We start from the raw sequence: 25,357 nt of genomic DNA on the forward strand, positions 1-25,357 counted from the left end.
ACATTTGCCTGCAACTTACACGGAACACGCAGGTATGCAGGTACTCCCACCGAAAAAAAATTTACCTGCAAAAACGAATTTCTAGATAATTCTAACTACAATTTTTAGATGCAATTTGTAGGTAGAACCACCCAGAAAGGTGTTTTGCGGTTTAAACTCTTTGTGAGTAACACTGCAATATTAAGTACATTGCAAGCAAATTTACCTAGATCTGCAGGTAGTTGAGATTGCTTAGAGGTAGTTTCTAGGTAAGTTGCATTAAAGAACAATTCACTCGCAAAACTTACGTAAAGTTACCTGAAATTTATAATCAATTTACCTTCAAATTTTTGCATGGGGGTTTAACAAATCTGTTCATTTAACATAAGTAGATATCTTTGTATCATAATAAAATTCAGCATAAAGCACATTGTCATTGTTTGTGAACAACAGAGAATGAATTTGAGATTTTGACTTTTTCAGGTTATAGAGAGATCAGGTCAGAATTCAACTCAACCGGATCTGTTTCCGCGTCTTCTGACCGTCTGCTCCTGATATCATCGATAATCTCTTCTACATTGACAGTAATCCAGCAAAACTACAAAACAATATCAAAATTAACAATATCAAACGCTATTAACTAATTCATACCTAGTCTAGACCTGGAATTTATGAAAAGACCTAATAATTCAAGGTAGGGGAGGGGGTAAATTTTGAATTACATTAAATGGTCGGGGACCAAAGTCGATGCCATTTCTTTTCATAGGTCCAGCCAAATTCTTTTCATAGTCAAACTAAAAATTTTCCACCAACATCTGGGTTCGGTCACTTTATCTTCTCCAACCTTACCAATTGGATAGAGAATTCTGCTGCTTGTCCTTAATTTCTTAGGAAATGAAAGCAAGAGATTGCCACGAATGCATTTCGTATCGTCGAGGACATTTTTTGTTGTTTAGTCAAGTTTCGGGAGACGTTTTGTTGTCTAGCCAAATTCCAGGACGGTTGTTTTAGTTCCAGCCAAAAATGAGACCATCACGCAAAGTCCTGACAATTTCGTTTCATATCAAAAATCTATCCAGGACAGTTTTTCCAAGCCCTATTGCGGTGCACGACGGTCGTTTTATAATTCCAAGTCCAGACAAGGGATGTACCAAATTATTTTACCTATTTTGAGCCATCTTGTGATGGATTGCAAATTCAAAACTATAGGCCATTTTTTTAAGTAGTCCAAATTTGATAAAACGGACTGCACTCACATTTCTCAGTAAAATTAGTTTGCAAAATTGATATTTCGTCTGATGAAAATTGATGAAATGAAATGACACACCTTCGTTCAACTCACCGCTCTCAGACAATAGTTTTTAATGCTCTCATGCAAAAACCTTGAGAACTTTGCTAACAAATTCTTGATAAAGGTGACCATTGTAATTTCCGTAAATTTACAATATATTGTCAAATTCCAACCGAAAAGAAAACTAATTTAAAATCAAATATAAATTAAATCTTGACAAAAACCTTAAAAATAACTGTCAGAACATTCCAAAATTTGAAACGAATAGTTCCGTAAATCAGCAAATTGTTTCTAAGGGTACTAAAGTTCATCTTTTTTTAGTATATTGAACAGATTAAGCTGAAAGAGAAAGGAGGTCGAAGTAGAAATGTAAATTAGCCACAGTAACAAATACACTTGCCTTCTTTTAAAAAGTTAATAGGAGCACCAAATTAGTTTTTCATTTAATGGTATGCAGGTACTCCCACCGAAAAAAAATTTACCTGCAAAAACGAATTTCTAGATAATTCTAACTACAATTTTTAGATGCAATTTGTAGGTAGAACCACCCAGAAAGGTGTTTTGCGGTTTAAACTCTTTGTGAGTAACACTGCAATATTAAGTACATTGCAAGCAAATTTACCTAGATCTGCAGGTAGTTGAGATTGCTTAGAGGTAGTTTCTAGGTAAGTTGCATTAAAGAACAATTCACTCGCAAAACTTACGTAAAGTTACCTGAAATTTATAATCAATTTACCTTCAAATTTTTGCATGGGGGTTTAACAAATCTGTTCATTTAACATAAGTAGATATCTTTGTATCATAATAAAATTCAGCATAAAGCACATTGTCATTGTTTGTGAACAACAGAGAATGAATTTGAGATTTTGACTTTTTCAGGTTATAGAGAGATCAGGTCAGAATTCAACTCAACCGGATCTGTTTCCGCGTCTTCTGACCGTCTGCTCCTGATATCATCGACAATCTCTTCTACATTGACAGTAATCCAGCAAAACTACAAAACAATATCAAAATTAACAATATCAAACGCTATTAACTAATTCATACCTAGTCTAGACCTGGAATTTATGAAAAGACCTAATAATTCAAGGTAGGGGAGGGGGTAAATTTTGAATTACATTAAATGGTCGGGGACCAAAGTCGATGCCATTTCTTTTCATAGGTCCAGCCAAATTCTTTTCATAGTCAAACTAAAAATTTTCCACCAACATCTGGGTTCGGTCACTTTATCTTCTCCAACCTTACCAATTGGATAGAGAATTCTGCTGCTTGTCCTTAATTTCTTAGGAAATGAAAGCAAGAGATTGCCACGAATGCATTTCGTATCGTCGAGGACATTTTTTGTTGTTTAGTCAAGTTTCGGGAGACGTTTTGTTGTCTAGCCAAATTCCAGGACGGTTGTTTTAGTTCCAGCCAAAAATGAGACCATCACGCAAAGTCCTGACAATTTCGTTTCATATCAAAAATCTATCCAGGACAGTTTTTCCAAGCCCTATTGCGGTGCACGACGGTCGTTTTATAATTCCAAGTCCAGACAAGGGATGTACCAAATTATTTTACCTATTTTGAGCCATCTTGTGATGGATTGCAAATTCAAAACTATAGGCCATTTTTTTAAGTAGTCCAAATTTGATAAAACGGACTGCACTCACATTTCTCAGTAAATTTAGTTTGCAAAATTGATATTTCGTCTGATGAAAATTGATGAAATGAAATGACACACCTTCGTTCAACTCACCGCTCTCAGACAATAGTTTTTAATGCTCTCATGCAAAAACCTTGAGAACTTTGCTAACAAATTCTTGATAAAGGTGACCATTGTAATTTCCGTAAATTTACAATATATTGTCAAATTCCAACCGAAAAAAAAACTAATTTAAAATCAAATATAAATTAAATCTTGACAAAAACCTTAAAAATAACTGTCAGAACATTCCAAAATTTGAAACGAATAGTTCCGTAAATCAGCAAATTGTTTCTAAGGGTACTAAAGTTCATCTTTTTTTAGTATGTTGAACAGATTAAGCTGAAAGAGAAAGGAGGTCGAAGTAGAAATGTAAATTAGCCACAGTAACAAATACACTTGCCTTCTTTTAAAATGTTAATAGGAGCACCAAATTAGTTTTTCATTTAATGGTTAAAAAGGGACTAGAGAATTAAAAGTCATTCGTTGTCACTCATACAAAAACATGTAATAACCCGCAGTCAGGAAAATTAAAAAGTGATATTTTAAGGAATCTTTGAAGGTCCTCCATTAAGAGATACGTAATCAACTTGATATCCAACAAAAACAAAACTATAGCCACTTTATTCCCGACTTTTATTAGCTTCCAGTATCTTGTATTTTATTTTTAAATGGATTCTCAACAACTTTCGAAAATATTAGTGCTATAGTTTTAACTAACATTTCAGCTGCAAGTTTATTTCAGTTTCCCTCAAAACGTCATTACAAATTCTAAATAGTCGAGCACATTTCCAGAGCTAAACAATTGGATTGAAAAAAAATTAAGGTAATCACTATTATCCTCAAGTGTTCACTTGACAAACTTACATACGAAAAGAAAAGCTCTCCTGAATTATTTAAAATGTTTGAAAAAAATGCGCAAACCAATTTTTGCAAGATTGTTGCTTCTCATCATTTAAAGAAGTAACGTTCACTACAGCTAATCAAATTTCAATATAATCAATTTTTAATTAATAATGTGAACAGAGCCCTTCGCGGAACGTGTGCTAATTGACACGAACCTTTTGGAAAGGCGCAATAGTCCGGCCAGAACAACCAGGTCTGCACGCAGTCTAATTTTTTAAACAAGAGGTTTTGAAGAACTGTTGAGAAGATTGTTTTTGAAAAACGGCCCAGTTTCTATTAATGAGCATAAAAAGACTGCTGGACGACAAAGTGACGTTTAGTGATGTTGATTTAAATATCCTTGTTTTTTACAAAAAAACTTATTAAGCTAATCAGCTGAAAACACGAAAAAAAAGAGTAATTACTGATTCTCAAAAAAATACTTACAGCCAAACTGTTACTGCAGTTCCGACTTTTCAACCTATAGTTTTCAACCTTTTTGTTTTTGAAAAGAATTTTTCCCCGGAAAAGAACAGCAGTTCTATACGGCGCTTTGGACCAACAAAATAAGCTTGGCACAAAATCAACGTTCTTGATCAAATTTCTTGAAAATTCACTTAAAATTCTTGAAATCAGCATGCCCCTCTCCTACCCTCTCATATCAAATATAAGCTAAATCTGAAAAAAATATTTAAAAAAATTTCAGATTAGTCCAAAAGTTGAGCTCAATAATCCTGAAAACTGTTAACAGCGGTAAGAAAAAACGTTTTAGATTTTATAAAGAAAAAAAGCGTGAAATAGTCAAATTAAGTCCTTAAAAATATCATTTTCAACGTTCAATTTACCAGGGAAAATATCAAACAAATTCAAATGACTTTAGTTCTGCAATCTATGATCATCGTATGTTTTCAAAGTAATTCGAGACTATTCAGTAAAAAATCTAATATTTCGGTTCAAAAATATTTTTTTGACATTTTTTTGTCTCACGACTGAGCAACTGAATTTGGTCTGGCGCCCCCAGTGCGCAACTCGAGGAAATATAACAACCCTGTGAGAAACGCAAGTTGGTCTGATGAAGATCGATTTGAGTCTGGATGCTCCAGAGCCAGGTTGGTCTAATGAGAACTGGCTTGGGTGGCGCACTTCAAGCTGTGAGATAATCTCGTTTTTCCTGGCGAAAGATCAGTTTAAAAGGGCGCCTTCGATACTTTAAATTGATTGTTAGCAAATTTCTTGAAAAAGAGTTACTTATGATTCTTGCAAGAAACCCCTACTTTCATCCGCCCCCCCCCCCCTCCCACCCCCACCCCCCCCCCCCCATCTCACCCCCCTCCGCCTCCCAAAAAAAAAGTATTTTTTTGCAGCACGCGGAAACGAATTTATTGTTATTATGTATGTATATCTGTATTTATGAATTTGAATTGTAATAACCTGTATGATCGCAAAGATCGAGCATAGAGCGATCTGCAAAACCCTGTAGCCTTTTGGTACTGGATATCCGTAATCGTATTCGTAAAGTAGAAGCAGACCGATTGAGAGTATCCAGAAAACGATGACGACACTGCATACCATGACATCAAACACCTTGCAACACATTGATTTGAATCCAACTGCCCTCTGCAGAATCTCCAGAAATTCCAAGAACGACAGGAAGAAAATGCTGCTCCATGCTAGAAATGAGCAGACTCAGGTATCATTAGTTCATTTTTGTATACTATATTTCATTTAGTTCTGAATGTTTAAAAGAAATAGAAAGAAAATAATCTATACCTTATGGAAGCCGCGGAACTTCGGTGAAATAGTTAATAAAGTCCAACTTTAGAGATAGCGTTCGCTTCCACTAACGAGTTTTAAATATAATTCAATTTGGAAAACAAGCAGAAGTTAGTTGTCTTTTTCATCTTATTTTGGCTTATTTCCTTTTCTTAAAAAAACTATTTCACGCAGAATTGTTACATTGGGAGATCTAAACGTTCCGATGAAAATTTTGTAATCGGTGTAAAATGAAAGCTTTTAAGCACTTTTACCTTAGGTGGAATAGTTAAATTGTAACAACATTCTAATTTTTGACAAAGAAACGCTACATGCCTTGTCAGAACTTCGCGTTGACCATAGGCTGATAAACTGCATCCACGAGCAGTTCACACTGATGGCTCATCACAAAAGGATTTTAAAATCAAACAATCAAAATGATGATAAAAAAATTGCTCTAGAAAACTTAAACTATTGTAATTTATCTATATATTAGTGTCCTACAAAATTTTAAAGAAAAAAGATTGCGTCTAAAAATTACTAAGAAATTACCAAAACTTAACATAAGATGCCTTTGAAAAACTGTTGTGAATCATAATTGGCCAGTCAAATATCCGAAAGTTCTTCGATGAATCGTGCTTTCTGTGAAAACAAAGGATTTTGCTGCATTACGTAGTAAAAGTACATTTGCTCGCGCAAATATACCCCAATATGTAACTCCTGTTCACGGACAATTTTCAAAACGAAGATTGTAAACTGAGTGAACATTTGTGACAATATACGAATTTGGTTCAAATCTGCTGCAAGTTTAGAGACAACCGTAACAAATATTCACGCGGCCTGTTTGTTTTACTTGTCAAAACCCCTCGTCAAACTTCTCAAAAGGTCATTTTGACACCTTTTGCAGGATTTAATAACTACGAAAGTACAAATTAGACCAAAATGAAATAAAGCGTAATTGGCGATGAATTTGAGAAATGTCTTTGACACTAATAACTGCGGCTCTAAAAGACAATTAGTAGCTTTGCAATTACCCATAGAACGGTTCAAAGGAACAGTTAAGCTTTTGAATTTAATCTAAATTAACTACTAATGAAATTCGATCAATAAAGTTTTGGCCTTGTTACACACTCAATTTCGGGGAAAAGGTTTACCTTTACCCCGTGTAAACCAGAGATAAAAATTTATGCTTTTTCGCAAAATATCCATTTTTGACCGTAATTAAAAGTGATGCAAACTGAAAATTGGTTACACGGTACCGCCATTTTTGTCAAGAAAACGGCCAAACAGCACCAACAATAAGCAAAAAGCACTTTTACTACCATATTACCATAAGAGGGCTATAATGGGAAAGACCCGAAATTACACTTCGGTACAAAAAACTACTAAGAACAATTTGTGTTCTTTAATCGTAATTATTGCTCAAAACATTTGATTTTCGCTAAGGCCTGCCCGGGCCGAGGTGTCAACGCTAAAAAACGCAAAAATATGTAAGATTGGCGTTGAAAGCGTTGAATTTATGTAAGATCTACGCTTGAGCGTAGATCTTACATAAATTCAACGCATTCAACGCCAATCTTACATAATTTTGCGTTGAATTTTGGCGTAGATCTTACATATTTAGTGTTGAATTTTAGCGTAGATCTTACATATTTAGCGTTGAATTTAGCGTAGATCTTACATACATTCAACGCATTCAACGCCAATCTTACATGTTTTGCGTTGAAATTTGGCGTAGATCTTACATATTTAGCGTTGAATTTAGCGTAGATCTTACATACATTCAACGCATTCAACGCCAATCTTACATGTTTTGCGTTGAAATTTGGCGTAGATCTTACATATTTAGCGTTGAATTTAGCGTAGATCTTACATACATTCAACGCATTCAACGCCAATCTTACATGTTTTGCGTTGAAATTTGGCGTAGATCTTACATATTTAGCGTTGAATTTTAGCGTAGATCTTACATATTTAGCGTTGAATTTAGCGTAGATCTTACATAAATTCAACGCATTCAACGCCAATCTTACATAATTTTCCGTTGAATTTTGGCGTAGATGTTACATATTTTGCAGTGAATTTTAGCGTAGATCTTACGTATTTAGCGTTGAATTTAGCATAGATCTTACATAAATTGAACGCATTCAACGCCAATCTTACATATTTTGCATTAAAATTTGGCGTAGATCTTACATAATTAGCGTTGAATTTTAGCGTAGATCTTACATATTTAGCGTTGAATTTAGCATAGATCTTACATAAATTCAACGCATTCAACGCCAATCTTACATATTTTGCGTTGCAGTTTGGCGTAGATCTTACATATTTAGCGTTGAATTTTGGCGTAGATCTTACATATTTAGCGGTGAATTTTAGCGTAGATCTTACATATTTAGCGTTGAATTTAGCGTAGATCATACATAAATTCAACGCCTTCAACACCAATCTTACATATTTTGCGTAGAATTTTGACTTAGATCTTACCAATTTAAGGTTGAATTTTTTGAAATCCATTTCAGACCATTTTACGATTTCAAAACTTTTTCAAGTTTTTTTTTTCGAAAATTTAATTTTTTCATTATTTCGAACCCTATACTCCAAAGGTGAGTAACAAGAAGTCAGAAAAAATCTTTTTTAGTGCTCTTTTATCGTGCAAAATCCAATTCAGACCATTTGAAGATTTCAAATTTTTCAAGTTTTTTTTCGAAAAATTAATTTTTTTTTACTGTTTCGACCCCTATACTGCACAATTGAGAAAAATGAAGTCAGCAAAAAATAACCATTTGCTCTCTTACGGTGCAAAAACCATTTCAGACCATTTTAGGACTTCAAATTTTTTTCAAGACCTAAAAAATTTTTAAATTTTTCCTAGTACTTCTCACATGATAAATGCGTTGAATACGTTGAAATTATGTAAGATCTCGGCTAAATTCAACGAAAAATATGTAAAAACTAGGCTAAATTCAACGAAATATATGCAAGTTCTACGCTAAATTCAATGCAAAATTTGTAAGGTCTACGCTAAAATCAACGCAAAATATGTAACATCTACGCTAAATTCAACGCAAAATATGTAAGATCTACGCTTTATAAGGATTTCGGCTCTTAAGGAAACCAAGGTACGGTGGCGCAATGGTAGAAGAGGCGACAAGTAAACAGGTGGTCAGTGGTTCGAGTCCTATACCCAGAGTTCTACGCGTTGATTTTTTGTAAGATCAACGCTAAATTCAGCGCAAAAATATGTAAGATCTACGCTAAATATGTAAGATCTACGCTAAATTCAACGCTAAATATGTAAGATCAGCGGCAACTAGCGTTGACCAGTCGGAAAATTCACCGCCATTTCTTACATAATTTTGCGCTGAATGCGTTGAATTTTTGTCTTTAAATTCAACGCATTCAGCGCAAAATTATGTAAGAAAATTGCGGTGAATTTTCCGACTTGTCAACGCTAGTTGCCGCTGATCTTACATAATTTTGGCCAAATTCCTCGGCCCGGGTGAGAAAAAGTGGAAAAATTAGAAAATCTAAACGAGATTTCATTCCTGTTTCATCCGTTCGCACAAAAAAAAGATAGTTAAACTACTTTTTTTTGCTGTTTGCCACTTCAGAGTCAATATATACAATTTTGATGGACAAAAACAAAAGCAACTCAGCTTAAAATAAAGATCTGGTTTACAGCGTGCATGCAAACGTCAACGAAAATGTAACAGTCTTAAGGCCTCTCCAGAGGCAGTCTTTTTCGTTGCATGAAAAAATTGCAAGATTTCTTTGAAAATTGGAACACAATTTCTTGACCAAAAACAAGAAATTCGAAATCGAACAAGCAATCTTTTGTTTCGAGATTGTTATAATCAGATGGACTTAAGTTGTTTCTTACATCTTCGCACGAGATAAAACTTCTAGTTTACTACGTAATATTGAAGATACGAGGTAAACTTTTACTTTCAAGACGTTATTGTTCAATAAGACAATGCCTTCTGCAGAAATCGAAGATTGTCAGCAATTTTTTCAAAGAGTAGAAGCGGGAGGTACTGAAATGGTCAACATAACGTCCTGAGCTGAGTCCAATGGAAAATTTATGGACTATTTTGAAGCAGAAATTACAAAAACAGAGAGTTTTTTGCAAAATATTCTGAATGAAATTTGTCGGAAGTTGGACTCAGATGTTGCTGGAGCCGTCTTTGAAAAAAAGTTATCTACTAGATGTTAAGGACGCTTAACGCGTAATGGCTCGCGTTATTAGAGAATTATAAGATTTGAACTCAAAATGTATTATTTGAGGCGCTTTTTAAAAATTCTCGAGGTGTACTTAGTTTTTTGATACCGTACTGTATTGCGTTCTAAACACTCCACTGCCCATTGAAAGGTCTTTTTGTACTAAAATTCTCCTATTAATCTGCGAACAAATCCAAAATTGAACGCAAGATACAAAACTTTAAGTTGCTATAATGGCGAAATATAACAAATACCGGTTGTTTTTAAGGCGACATCATCCCTGTCGCCTATGTAGTACTCAGCATTGTATAATATGAATCGAACCACAAGGACAGCGCCAGCTATCATCACTGCCGCAAATCTGAGTACTGTTCTTCCATCAAACAGCATCAACTCGTCTAGCTTTCGTAGAGTTTCCTTCTTTGGTAGCACCCTCATCAGAGCTATCTGACAAACGGCTCTGAACATAACGACAATTTACGGCATATGAGGTATGTAGTTGCGAGGCATTTTGCAACCTTTCAAGTTTGGTTGCAACTTTTCAAGCAGACTATTTTTAGTTTTCAAGGTCAAATATTGGGCAGTCTATAAAAAGTACCCTGTTTGTATAAGTCACTACAACGAAAAAGTAAAAGGTTCCTAACGTATCAGCATTTTGTAAGGTATTGTGGGAAAAATGTGGGAAGAAAAAGTGTACCTCCGCAGGTATTGTATCTGCAGTCGTTTCTGTATTTCGGAAAAAAAAAATTTTTTTTTAAAAAACCATTAGTAACTTAGAATTAAGAACTAGATGGCAGCAAGTAAACTAGTCAGATTGTTGTTTTTGACGATGATATTTTGTAAAATTTAACACCCTTGGCTAACTTTTATTATCGCTCTTCTGTCAGCACTTCTCTAGAAGCATCCCGTGTAGTTTAATAATTTTTTTATGTTTTTATATTTTTATTTTAAATTTTTATATGGCTGATTGGAAAGCTGGTCTTAAAAAATAAGATTTGATACTCAACACTACCAACTGAAATTGAATTTACTACAGAGGGTCACTCCATTCAAAGCAAATTCAACTTAGACACCCCAGGTACGATTTCAGTGCTCACTAAACCTTCGAGTCACAAACTTAATTTGAAATAATGAAATTAGACCTACAGAAGTGAAAGTATTTTTTTGTCTTTAACTAGGAATTGAAGAAGTGATATTCTAAATTTTTTGTCCTAATATAGTGTCCTATAGGACACTAACTTTAGGACAAAAACCTAGATTTTCACTACTTTAAGTCTCAGTTTAATCTTTCCAACTAAGGAATGTAATTTTTTACACTTGAATCAACCCGCCATAAATAATCGACTGTTTAGCTATCGGCGACGGAGACATTTGGTTCATTTCAACTCCAGTATATTATTAGGATGAAAACTTCTCTTTCACTAATATGCCAAATTGTACTTTTAACTTCAATTTCAAACGAAGTTCGACACTTTACTACCCTTCTAAATACTTTAGAACGAAATCTCAGTCTCTTCTGGCTTCGTGAACAGCACTCGGGCGCAAGCGCCCTCGTCTCTTAGACTAAGTCTCCCGGGAGACTAAAGTTTTCTTCTGACATATCCTTAGAGACCCCAGAATATGTTTTCATGGGTCACTAAAACTAAACTCATTTTGAAACATTGAACTTAGACTTAAACAAGGCGGCTCGGCAATGTGCGATCGCACATAAGGTTCCGACCCCGATCATCCACAATTTTGGCATAATTGTCTACCAAATGAGGAACAGATGGAAAAACACAAAAAATTCAAATATTTTTCACACAAAAAACTGGTGTATGAACGAAATGATAGCCTCCAAAGCAAATAACTCAGTTGATTAAAAAATGATGCATTAGATTGATGAGATATGCCGATATCAAGAAAGCGAGCGAAGACGAACGGCAAAATCAAACAACAACAACAAACATTAATTACATCAAAAAATTTATGTCCGTTTTAAAAAACAAAACATAATAACAAAGTAAACATAGCGTCAGATAAAACTGAAAATAAACAAAATAACGTCTCAATCACCAGTTCATAAAAAAGCTTGGTAACAATTAGACAAAAAAGGAACAGAAACTTTAAAATTTGAAAATTCGCTGACTTTTTTTTTAAAAAAACAGTCAATTTCAAAGTAATGAAAACCATTAGGAATCAACTAAATTATCCCATAGGTTTACAATTAACAATGCCTCTATAGAAGAGAATTAACAGCTCTTCGTATTCAATTTTTTATGCAGTTACAAAAAAGAAATACAAATAGACAAAAAACTAAAAATCATTAAAACTTGCCAGAAAATGCTTTGGAAGCCGTAAAGCCATAATTTGGCCCACAAAATATGTTCAATTGCACCTTTCTCCGAACAGCAATAATGTATTATATGGCCGCTCATTAATGAAAATAAGCAACAATTAGACAAAAAGAAAAAATGCAAAACTATTTAAAACTTGTTTTTTTTTCGAAAATTTTTTTTCCAAAGACATAAAAGCCATTAATTACAAAACAAATAATTTGAATAGGTTCGTCCATTTTTTCAAAAAAAGTCCTTGAGACCTGCATTTATCCTGAATATGTCTTACGACTGCAAAAAGAACGTCAAATATGACAAAAAACAAAAATTCATTTTCTTTTTTTTTGTGAAAAACCCGTGTGGAAGCCAGTAAAGTCATAACGAATTCTCTTAAAACATTAGATTTTGCGACACCAATCCCTTTTGACACCTTTCTCCGGAAATTATTATGTGACCTCTCATTAATCAAACTAGGTAACAATTAGACCAAAAAGAAAAAAGCAAGATTATGTAATACTTGTTTTTATCGAAAAAAATTTATTTCCAAAGACATGAAAGCCATTAATTACAAAATGAAAAAATTAAATAGGTTTGTTTATTCTTCCAAAGGAAGCCTCGGGAACTGCAATTAGCCAGAACAAGTCTTACATCTACAAAAAGATCGTCAATTATGACAAAAATGAAAAATTAATTTACTTTTTTTGTGAAAAACCCGTGTCGAAGCCAGTAAAGTCATAACGAAAACTTTAAAAACATTAGGTTTTGTGACACCAATCCCTTATGACACCATCCCATGACAAAAATAATGCCATGTTTAACCTTTAATTAACGAGATCAGGTAACAAACAGACAATAAAAGGAACAAAATTGCGAAGTTGAAATGTTTTTTTTTCATTGTTTTCAAAGTCATGTCAAAGCCATTATCTATCTTCTCATAACAGAACATCGGCTCATCTACTCTTCCAGGAAAAGCCAATCAAACCAGTTCATTGGACAGGAAATTAAATACGACTAAAAAGACAAAGTTAAAACGACAGATAAAGACAAAATTAAAAAAACTCAATTAAAATCTTCGAGAAAGTACTGTCGAAGCGGTAAAGAACCACAATCTATATCTTTAAGGATATAAATATTATCAATTGTGCGTTATTTTGAGCGCGAAAAAAGTGATATATGAACTGAGAAGAACGTGATAAATTGACAAAACTTTAAAATATGAAAAATTGGCAAATACCTAAAAATTAAAAAAAAAATGTGAAATCTAGTAGTATCAAAGCCAGAACACCATAACTTAAGGCGTAAGCCGCAATTAAGGCTATTTTTTGAATTTGCAGAAAGAAGGAGCACTCATTGATTGCTGACACTAAGCTACAAATTGACCAAATTAAGAGAAAATTGGAAGCAAAGTTCAATAAGCCATTTTTTATTTAAAAATCAAATATTTTAAAATTCAAAACCACCACAAGCAATCAAATAAATAAATTAATTGCGAGCTAATTAGGAAGCCAATAGGACCTATCACTAGTGAGCTTTGATTTGAAATGTTCTGTTATTTAATTAATTTTAAAAAGATCGAATTCTTTTTATAAAAAACCGACTGACGACAATCCGAATTATTTTTGGATTGTAACGGTCCAAGATTGGTACAGAACTAGTCCTGCTAATTCTAATTATCCATTAAAAATATTTAATTTTAGGAATGTCATTGATATAGACATTTTGTTAGTTAAAAAATCAAAAACAAATGCTGCGTTTTTGATAATCAACGAATAATGTTTGAAAAAAACGGCAAAGTTTTATTTACAGAGCACTCTAAACGGAATTTGAAGTGGAAATAGCCCCCTTTTCAGTCTACAAAGATTGTGTTAGTGGTGTTTGGGTGTGCACTTCCTGCAAATTTAATCAGAGTGGACAAAAGAAATTTATTTCGTGCTGTTTTTTTTTAAATAGTCTGAATTTTGTGAAATTTTTAGCCGGAGTTTGTGACAAAAAAATTCAATGAGAATAGTCGACAATTTATTTTGTCTATAAACGTAAAATCAACAACATTTTTTTAGAAAATTTTATTAAATTTTATCAAAATAGGCAAAATTTTGGTCAAAAATTCCGAAAATATGTGAATGAAATCAACGGAATTCACTCTATTTTCTCGAAAGTTTAAACCTCGATATCTCCCTGTCAAAAACAAAAAATCAAAAAAATCTTTTCAATTCCATATTCTACGCTGGACAAGCTTTCTAATGACACCAGTCTCAACTCTCTACGATGAATATATCGATCGGCCAAAATTGACTGAACAAAAAAACCCATTTGAGTATATAGTTCCTCCCCCCTCAAGAGGGGTCGGAACAAAAAGTAAAAGTCCTTTTTTTAATGTAAACTTAGTGTCCTAACATATGACACTAAGTTTTGGACAAAAAATTAGACTTAGTTAAATAACTACCTAAGCCGGATTCGAATGGTTATCTTGCAAGATTTTGCCAGAATCTGGCAGAATCTTGCAAGACGATACATCGTCTTGCAAGAATTTCTGCCAGAATCTTGCAAGATCTTGCAAGATAACCATTTTTGCAAGAATCTTGCAAGATAGCCATTCGTTCTGCCAGAATCTTACAAGATAACCGTTCGTTTTGCAAGAATCTTGCAAGATAGCCGTTTGCAAAAAAAACTTTCTTACACTTGAAAGGACCTTACACTTGGAAAGAAAACGCTAAACCGGTTGCAATATTCGAATGGACACATTTTTTGAGCATCGACAAAAAAGCGATAGACAATTATTAAAAAAACATCAGAAAATTATTAATCTAAGCATCAAATTTTTTGGGCATTGGCAAGAAGAATTAAGCGTAAGGAGCTAAATTAAACAAAATAAAGCTGTTTAAGATGCAAAGAAAAATAACACATAATTTTTTCATCAGAAAAGGTAAAATAGACGTGTAGTTTTGTAAATCTTGATAAAGTTGGAGGAAAATAATTTCTGATAGTAATTTATTTTGTGTTAACAGTTCTCAAAGGCAGATTTTAATTTGTTTTCTTCAGATAATTCATATTTCCAGATTTAAAATCTATTCAAATTTATATTTTTCTTAAAAAACACGCAACTGATTCTTAAGTAAATTTCTGGTCGAAATGAAATGTGTTGCATGAATGAGAGCCAATAAGAGGACAGCTCGACCGGAACGAACTTGCAAGAATCTTGCAAGATAACCATTTTTTGCCAGATCTTGCAAGATAACAATTTTTCTGTCAGATCTAGCAAGATAGGCAGTTTTTGCAAGATTCTGGCAGAATCTTACAAGATATCCATCTGGTCTCGACTGGGGTAACCTCTGACACTTGAATCAAACCGCTATAAGCTTCGCTATGGGAGACAGAGACGGTTGGATTATTTCATTTCCTGTTTATTTTTAAGAAAAAAACTTTACGTTCACTTATCGGCAAAATTATTCTCTTAACTTTATTTTCAAGAGAAATTCAATACTTTCGTACCCTTTGGTTCTCTGAATGCTTTAGAACAAAATCTTAGTTCCCCTCGGGTTTCGTACAGAGCACTCGAGCGCAAGCGCCATCGGCGATTAAGATTTTGTTCTAACAATGTACTGAGAGACGGATCGAGACGTCCAAGGTCAGATTTTGCGAGTAGAAAGTGCAATAAGAACACCTGCTTTTCCTCCGTATTCGTCACTTTACTCTCTTGAATCTTTCTCTTTATTTTGGTTTATTTGCTTGAATGTAAGCACTTTTGCGCTGACTTTTCTAAACATTCAACATCTCATTAGCCTTCGAAATTATAAAGTAACCTTGATATCCTGCAACCTTTTCTCAGAGAGTTCTATTTTTCAAATAAGCGTGATCTAAAAAAGAGTTAATTCGATATTAAAAACTCAATATTATAACTAGAAATGTTATCGTTGCTGGTCAATTCCTCTCAAATCAAAACAAATTTCTTCAGCTTACCGCTCTCAGTTCTTAGACAGCGTGATGAATCTTGCTTATTGAGCTAGTTTAGCTAGCTAAATGTTGGCCTGCTGATTTGCAGTGGAATTTTTTGCACTACTGAAACTGTTCTGATGCTTAAGACTGTAAAGTCGAGATTTATAATTTAGTCAGATCAGAAACTGTCTGTTAAGTGCTCCCTAATAATGTCACCGTTGTAACGGCTGTTCTCCCACTTATGACGAGGAAAGCTTTACACCGCCCAGTTTGTTTCAGCGGCCACAAATCTGTCCGGATATTGTGTTTTTTTGCTATTCGCTTTTGTAACTGTATATCCGCTATATTCTTACCGTTGCATTACAATTTCAGTTCACAACTAACTGTTAATCTTAGTTTTTTCAATATCAAACTGGACTGGGTTTACTACAGATCACAAAATACGCAATCTCTTTTATGTATACCAGTTCACTCCGATATCTGAGCAAATCGAAGACAAAGATATATGTCTAAGACCTGTTTTGCAAAAAATATTTAAACTTATACTTAAGTAGAGTTTTACTCTCTGTACTCACGATTTGACAACATCAAAATTTGGGATGCCAACAGTTGAATTATTTCCCAAGTATTTTGTCGATACAGGACACAGTAACCAGTTATTTACTGCTCGAGGAATTGTGCTTCAATACGCACTTTATGTCAATTTTAATATCACAAAATTATCAAGTTTCCGCTCCCTTTTGGTAGTTTTTCAAGCTCTATTTATACTGCTCTACATGTCAAAACTGCATCGTTGATTGGTTGGCTATGAAGGCATTAAAAACGTCATTTTTTCCATGCAAAACTGACGTCAGGAATTGTTGTAATGGAAATCCACGTCAAGTTTTTGGTAAAAAAATTGACGTAATTGTTTGGCTTTAAATATATCGTAAACCAAATTTTGAGCAACATATGTCCAATTCAGAGCTGGATTTATTTGCTTAACAAATATGGGAACTTGAGTTAAGCTCGGCCTTCACATCGCCGGCCCTGTTTTCCTTAGTCAAAACATCTTTCTCGTTTGGCAGTACAGGGGCGAGCTTCACTACTGGTCTCTTGTAAACTCCGGCGTTCGTTCTAACTTTCGTTGATCGAATCACTCCGTCAGACCCTCCCATGGCCTCCAAAACTCGACCCAGTTTGTAGTATCCTCGCTTGTCACTATCTTCGATCAACCAAACGAGATCTCCTTCTTTAAGATTTTCGTTCGTCGTAGATCTCCACTTTTGCCGATTATTCAAAGTTGGCAAGTATTTTTAACGAAATCTGTCCCAAATGAGACTTGCATATGCTTGTCGAAAGAGTTTTCTGTTGTCAACAAATTCCTCTGCGCATGGTAGATAGGGTAGGCAAATGTTCTTGTTGCCAAGCAAGAAGTGATTAGGGGTCAATGCTTCTAAGTCATTAGCATCTGAACTGACCGAAGTCAACGGTCTTGCGTTCATCGTTTGTTCCACAATACACATCGTAGTTGATAGAACGTCCTCGGTGACTGATCTGTTCCCCAACACTGCATACATTGCTTTCTTGCAGCTTCTGACCAGCCGCTCCCATACTTCTCCAAAGTGAGGTGCTGCGGGTGGGTTGAACTTCCATCTGATCCCTTGTTGAATCAAATGTTCTTCGATCTTCTCTTTGTTCCATGCTGCCACATATTCTGCAAATTCTCTTTCAGCTCCAACAAAGTTTGTCGCCTTGTCGCTGATCATTGTACTTGGTTTGCCTCTTCGTGCAATAAACCTCATAATTGCATTGAGACAACTGTCTGTGTCTATCTTGGGTACAACCTCTATATGCACCCCACTCACAGTTAGACAAGTGAACAAACAAAACCATCGCTTTTCGTTCCTCCGCCCAATCTTCACAATGAAAGGGCCGAAGTAGTCCACTCCAACATTTGTAAAGGCTGTTGAAGCTTCTAGCCGTTCTTCGGGTAGATCTGACATTACCGGTGCTATCGTTTGTGCACTGCCCTTCCTGCAGGTTACACACTTGTTCTTGATTGATCGCAAGGCATTTCGTATGCATAGGATCCACATTTCCTGCTGAGCAATGTTTCTTACATGCTCAGTGCCTTCATGCTGATTGTTCTTGTGCTCGTTTCGCAAGAATAATTCAACTGCATGATGGTTCCAATGTAACAATATTGGATGCTTTGCACCGAAGTCCAATTAACTCTTGCCTATTCTGCCTTTGGCTCGAATAAGCCCCTCTTCATCTAGAAAGGGTGAGAATTGTAGGATTTTGCTGCTTTTTGGAATTTCCTTTTCAGCCATGAGAGATTTCATCTCTTCACTAAACTGTTCTTGCTGTAGTAGCTTGTAGATTGTTGCTTTTGCTTTTTCTCGTTCTTCAACGCTTACTATAAGGGTTGCTGGTTTGTGTTTGCTCATGGCTCGCCGCACATATGCCACTGCATTCACTAGCCTGTTGAAGTTACTGAATCGTTCCCACTGAATAACAGCTTTCTTCTCTTCAGTCTGTGTTGCAAAGACCGATGCGGGTATATTCTCTTCATCTGAGGCGAAGACTAGGTTCACTTGCTCTGGCCATTCACTTTCTGGTTGCTTCAATCAGGCCGGCCCAGTGAGCCACTCACTTCTCTTGAGTTCTTCAATGTTGATTGCTCTCGTTCCAATGTCAGCTGGGTTGTTGATACCCTCACATGTTTTCACTGTGAAACATCAGTTTTATCCAGTATCTCAGCAACTTGATTGGCCACAAACACTTGCTGCTCACGATGGGAGCTGTGTATCCACTGTAATACTGTAGTTAAGTCGGGCCAAAAACTGCGACTGCTTATCTTCATCTCATGTTCCTTGACTATCTGTTCCTTCAACCTCACTGCCATCACCGCTGCTTGGAGTTCCAAGCAGGGTGTTGAAAGATGCCTCATCGGTGCCACCCTGCATTTTTCAACTACAAATGCTAAGTCGGCTGAGTACTCTTTGGGTTGTGAACGTAGGTAGGCCACTGCGCACATCGTGTCTTCAGATGCATCGGCAAACACATGAAGTTCAATTTTGTCCCTTGCTGTATAGAAGTACCTTCTAGCAATGCTTGTTTCAGCTACAATTCGAAGTTGTTCTTTCCACCTTAGAAATTCTGCTTCCTCACCAGGCTCCACTTCTTTGTCCCAATGTTGTCCATTCTTAGTCCAAATGCCTTTTAGTAGTCGTCTCATGTGAACACTGAACGGAGCAAACAATCCGATCGGGTCAAATACTGAAGAGACAAGTGACAGAATCTTCCTCTGAGTTATTGGAGTTTCAACTTCTTTGTTTGTACCTCTACACACTTGAAGACTATCGTCAGAAACAGTCCACTGTAGTCCAAGCACTGAAGATCCCTCCGCGTTGGGTTCCATCTCGACCTGCTTTGTGTTGCTGATCGACTTCAAGTCCTCTGGGATTGCTTCGGTAACCTCATCGTTGTTGCTTATCCACTTCTTCAGCTCGAATCCGTGTTGAGAGAGAAGAAGTTGTAACTGATTAAAGACTTCGATTGCTTCTTCAGGGGTTTCTACTGATTTGATGAAATCGTCCATGTAGAAGTTGTTTTGTATTGCCTTTGCTGCTATTGAATACATTTCTTCATCGTCCAGTCCCACTCGCTTGAGAGCGTAATTTGCACATGTTGGAGAACTCTTAGCTCCAAATACGTGTCGCTGATATTCGTATATTTGAACAGGTTCGTTAGTTCTTGGACGCCACAGAAACCTCGAGCAACTTCTGTCCTGTTCGGGAACTTGTACTTGCAGAAACATTGATTCGATATCCGCTGTTAGGGCTATTGGTCCCTCACGAAATCTGAATATCGTTTCGATCAATCCATGAAGTAGATCGGGTCCTGCTAGTAGCTTGTCGTTTAGGCATACTTCTTTGTACTTTGATGCAGCATTGCAAACACGTCTTACTTTGCCAGGCTTGTTCGGGTTTAGCACAGGATGATGAGGCAAAAACCATTCCTTCCCGAAGGTGCCTTTCACTTCGAATTCGTCCAGTATCTTTACGAATCCCTTTTCAACATCTGTATCTATTGACTGTTGATACAAACTTTTCAGGTTTGGGTCTTTTTGGAATCTTCGCTCCAGTGAGAAAAGCTGACCCAAGGCTGAGCTGTAGTTGTTCGGCAGGTTTGGCTCTGGTCCACTCCATAGCATTCCCACTTCATACCGCTCGCCTGTAAACTTCGTCGTACACTCTAGCAGCTTTTGTGCCTGCAGTTCCTTCTTTGACTGACTGACGACGTTGATTTTGGAGGCATATTTTTCTATGTCCCACCACGTTTGGATATTCTCAGCCACTTTCACATCCTCTATGAAGGCGAAATGACAAACATTTTGTCTTCTCTTTCCCGTCATGGGCCCACTGACTACCCATCCTAACTCTGTTAGAACGGCGAAATGTTCACTTCGTGTTCCTATCTTGTAGTCCAATGGGCGTTGTAGCTCGTAAGCATCTTGACCAAGGATGATGCCAACTTCCCTCAAGTTGAAGCTCTTGTTTGGCAGAACACTCAATTGGTTGAAGCTTTGCTTCAGCTTGCTGTAGTCATAGTTTGTGTTTCCCAACGAGATTGACGGGTGTGCAAACGCTTCGATTGAATGCACCTTTGAATGTAATCCCTTTATTTTGAGAGGAATCTTTTCTGTCTTCAGATCCTTCGTTCCGTGTATGCCTGCTATGTTGAGTGTTGTATCGTGCCTTGGGCTCGTAACTTCTGTTGCACACTTTGATCGATGAAGGAAACCGTTGATCCACTGTCGAGGAAAGCATATGTGTTCAGCCTGCTGCCACCGCTCTGTATTGAGACAGGAACTATCTGAAGAAAGCTCGTAACTTCGTTACTCTTGTTGATTGTTGCTGCGCTTACGTTGACTGCGTGATTGCCCTCGTCCATTTGGTTTTCTGAGTGTAGCAATCTGTTGTGCTTCTTGTTGCATCCATTGATACCGCACGCATTGACTTTACAATCTTTGATTGCATGTCTTTTGCCCAGACATCCGTAACATAAGCGTTGCTTCCTCACTGCTGCATACCGATCATTCACACTCATATTCCTGAAGAGTGGACAGTTCCAAATCTTGTGAGTGCCATCAGCTAGCAGGCAGTGGTCGTTGTGCATTTGCTTCACTTCTTCCACATTTGAACTCGCACTGAAATTCGATGTCTTTGAAAACCGTTTGTCTCTGTTCGTGCTTCTTCGGTCTTCGTCCTTGCGCTCTCCCTTGAACACTGAAAACCCTTCATGCACGAATGCCATTCGTGATAGCCATTTTTCAAACATAATCAGATCAGGTCAGTCTTCATCTTTATCATCAACATAGAACCACCACTTCTCTTTGAGAACTTGAGGTAGTTTATCTACTGCCATATACAGTGTCGAGCTTGATTGCAGATCGCCGATCTGCTTGTATTCTTTGAGCACATTCACAAAGTTTGATACAATAACTGAGAAACTGATCAGACCTGTTGAGTCGTGTGGTTTCACCTGACTAGCCTTGCGAAGACTCTCCAGCTGTGCATCGATGATCACATGAGGCCTTCCAAACTTCCTCTCCAGAATGCTCCAAGCAGCACCATAGAGTTGCCAAGAGTAGCCCATTCAAGATATCGCGGACTTTGCCTTGCCTGTCAGGAGGGTCTTGAGATGGCTCATCTTCTCTGAGTCTGGTGTTGGTCGCCTATCCACCGTAGCAATGAACATACTGGACTACTCCGGCCCTTCGAGAGGGTTTCCATCGAAGCTGTTCAACTTCAGCTTAGATAGGTTACTGCTACCTGCATATCCATTGTTGTATCGTAATCCAGCTCTGGGGGAAACGTCTCTGTCTTCAGCACTTGATGAACGGTTTCGATATCGTGAGAACTGACTCTGCCTGTTCAGTTCAGGGGTTGCATCGAAGCGAGCTCTTGCACTGCTCGGGGTTAGAACGGGGTCGATCCTGTTGGCCCAGTCAGAGACATCTCTTCTCCTTGGGATCCAGTTGAAGGGTGATTTATCTCGAGCACCGGTTGATTGGGAACGAGCATCATCATTCTCTAATGCTGTTCTTTTCACTTTGCGCTCCAGATCACGCTCTTGTTCCAGTAGTTGATGCTTGCTTTCTAACTCCTTCATCTGCATCTCGAGCTCTAGCTTCCTTCGCTCGAACCTTGCCTGTTCGAGCCGCAACTGGATTTCGAACTCAATATCGAACTTCTTCATCCGTTCTTCGCGCCTTTGCTTTGCTGAAGATGTTTCAGAAATATTCTCCGTATTCTGATCGTTTGCTACTGTGCCGTTTTGTAGCGTTTGGGCAGCTGAAATGTCCGTTGGATAGTTGTTGTTACTCTCACTTTCGTTCACTGCTTGACTCGTGTTGCTTTGCTCTGTATTCATTTCTGGTTGCGTGCCTTTGCTTATATTTGCAAGCCAATGAATATCCAGGTTTGCTTTGCACTCCCTTGTCTGCTGTAGTTGTTAATCAAGAAAGTTTGTTGGGTAGGGTGCAAGTTGGATACGACGCTGCAATTGCTTGGGTATTTCTTCCTCTAGTAAATGAACAGTCGGTTGATAGAGTGCCTTTAGTTTGTTGGGTCGATCTGAATCTGCAATTATTCTCTGACCAAGTCTTCTTTTAGTGTTGACTTCGTCCACTAACTCTTGAAGCTTGTTGTCGTGCCTTTGAAGTGTTGCTGAAGCTGTTATCTGCTGATTGTGTGCTTGAATTGCCTGGGTGCTGTTCGCTTTTGCCTCGCTTCTTGCTTTTACGCAGGGTTAGCCACTCGTATGGGACTATAGCTGTTTCAGTGAATTGAACTCTTCGCTCTGCCTCACTGGTGTTGCGTTGTTGTTTCGTTTGATTTTCTTTAGTGGGTGCCTTTGACACTCTCTTCATCAGATTGGACAGCAGTTTGCCTTCCACTGTCCGGGTCGGCGGACCAAATGTAACGGCTGCTCTCCCACTTATGACGAGAGAAGCTTTACACCGCCAAGTTCGTTTCAGCGGCCACAAATCTTTCCGGATATTGTGTTTTTTGCTATTCGCTTTTGTAACTGTATATCCGCTATATTCTTACCGTTCCATTACAATTTCAGTTCACAACTAACTGCTCATCTTAGTTTTTTCAATATCAAACTGGACTGGGTTTACTACAGATCACAAAATACGCAATCTCTTTTATGTATACCAGTTCACTCCGATATCTGAACAAATCGAAGACAAAGATATATGTCTAAGACCTGTTTTGCAAAAAATGTTTAAACTTAAACTTAAGTAGAGTTTTACTCTCTGTACTCACGATTTGACAACATCAAAATTTGGGATGCCAACAGTTGAATTATTTCCCAAGTATTTTGTCGATACAGGACACAGTAACCAATTATTTACTGCTCGAGGAATTGTGCTTCAATACGCACTTTATGTCAATTTTAATATCACAAAATTATCGAGTTTCCGCTCCCTTTTGGTAGTTTTTCAAGCTCTATTTATGCTGCTCAACATGTCAAAACTGCATCGTTGATTGGTTGGCTATGACGGCATTAAAAACGTCAGTTTTTCCATGCAAAACTGACGTCAAGAATTGTTGTATTGGAAATCCACGTCAAGTTTTTGGTGAAAAATTGACGTAATTGTTTGGCTTTAAATATATCGTACACCAAAGTTTGAGTAACATATGTCCAATTCAGAGCTGGATTTATTTGCTTAACAAATATGGGAACTTGAGTTAACCTCGGCCTTCACAACAGTATAGGTTAGAACCATAACAAAGCAAAATATACTTATTACAGTTACAAATTTGAATTGGACTTACCTCCAAAATAACAGTGCGTTCCTAATTCGTTTTTGAAGACGGTGATTTTGTCTGTAAGTTGTCAAGATATCTACTTTTGCCGACCCATGCTGGGCTGCTGGTGATCTCAATGAAAAAAAAACAAATAAAAACAAACAAACGAACATTCCAGGTATCGCTATAATTCGGCTGATAAACTGGGTGCTCCTCAATATCAATTGAACGAACAAACATAATTTTTCATTTTACCAGGTAACTAAGCAATGAACCCACACTGAAAAACCCTACGGAATGAAGAACCCAATGGAAGGACAAAACTCAACAGGTGTGAGTTGGGATAAAACACGCCTACTACAGAAATACCACAGCCAAATCTAAAATAGCCCGAAATCTCACTCAAATTATGACCGTCCAAACCCCATATTAGTTCATTTATTTTGTGCTTCCTGTGGACAGTCATTCATTCAGCAGCAGTGCTTAAAGGGTTGAAAACTCAGTCTCCTTTGTATGATTCCCAGCCACACTCAAGGGACAATCACGGTTCAGGTAACTAGAAGAGCTTTCGCGGTAGATAAAATGAACGAACCAAATCTTTTCGCTAGTTGGCTGATTTTCAATATTGAATTTGGCAGGAGTTATATGAAGAACTTCTATATGTATCACCAAACTTTCTGAATACTGGAGGATTCGGCTGTTTTTCAATTCCGTCGATCTCTGTAAAAAAAGTTGTTGGATTGGGCTTTTCTGTCAGCTATATATGTGTTATATCAGCTATATATGTTATGTGTTATATATCCTTATGCTATTATGTGTTACTGCCCATAATTGCATTAATGCCGCAATTGTTTTTTGTCCTGCTAACATAATGAATATTTGCGTAGTTTTCCTTTATCATTTCCAGATTTTGAAGTTTTGAATTTCGTTGAAAATTTTTAAGAAACACATAAAAAAATGAAATTCACGGTGAACTAGAGCGAGTTTATTGTGCACCCACGAATACCAGTCATTAGAAAAAAAAACAACAGCAAATTGTTTCAAAAATAAAATTAGAAACTAAATGATTCTTTCTGTTTATTCATCTGTATATTTGTGTTGTTATCTAATACATTTAATTTTTTTATGATGCTTCCACTCTCCAACTGTCCAGGGTCTATTTCTCTTGATTTTTTTACTGGGTATTTCCTTTGGCATTTTATTTTTACATAGTTTTGTGTTGTGGATATCTCCGTTGGTATTTTTAGACATGTACTGTAGGGTGCCATCAACATTATGCGCATGGTGGCATTCCCGATATAATTTTTTTTATTACAGTTACATCAAAACAATTCCACTCTGTCAAATTGTATTAGTACATTAAAAAAGTTTGTTGCTAAAAGTTTTAAAAGTTCTTTTCCCTCGTTTCTAAACATATCGAAAAAAACATCCCTCCTCCTTGGAGAGGGAACTGTTTTTATATTTGGTTTTTTTAGCACATGTGGAG

At 36.6% G+C, this 25,357-nt stretch overlaps 1 protein-coding gene across 2 annotated transcripts in view; it reads right to left on the reverse strand.

Moving 5' to 3' along the window:
* Window positions 1-243: 243 nt before the first annotated feature.
* Window positions 244-25,357, reverse strand: part of LOC142353232 (uncharacterized) — a 26,867-nt gene continuing 1,753 nt past the window's right edge. Inside the window, exons 2-4 of one of the 2 annotated variants that reach the window (XM_075405461.1) lie at window positions 10,067-10,272; window positions 5,271-5,509; window positions 244-577 (exon numbers count right to left, since the gene is read on the reverse strand). In XM_075405461.1, the coding sequence (XP_075261576.1) occupies window positions 464-577; window positions 5,271-5,509; window positions 10,067-10,272 (559 nt within the window). In that variant the 3' untranslated portion in view covers window positions 244-463. Of the gene's footprint in view, window positions 578-1,913; window positions 2,265-5,270; window positions 5,510-10,066; window positions 10,273-25,357 lie in introns of those variants that run through there. The other variant, XM_075405460.1, reaches the window with a different exon arrangement.

The sequence above is a fragment of the Convolutriloba macropyga genome, chromosome 14 (assembly GCF_964194025.1).
Source record: "Convolutriloba macropyga chromosome 14, txConMacr16.3, whole genome shotgun sequence".
Classification (NCBI taxonomy): domain Eukaryota; kingdom Metazoa; phylum Xenacoelomorpha; order Acoela; family Convolutidae; genus Convolutriloba; species Convolutriloba macropyga.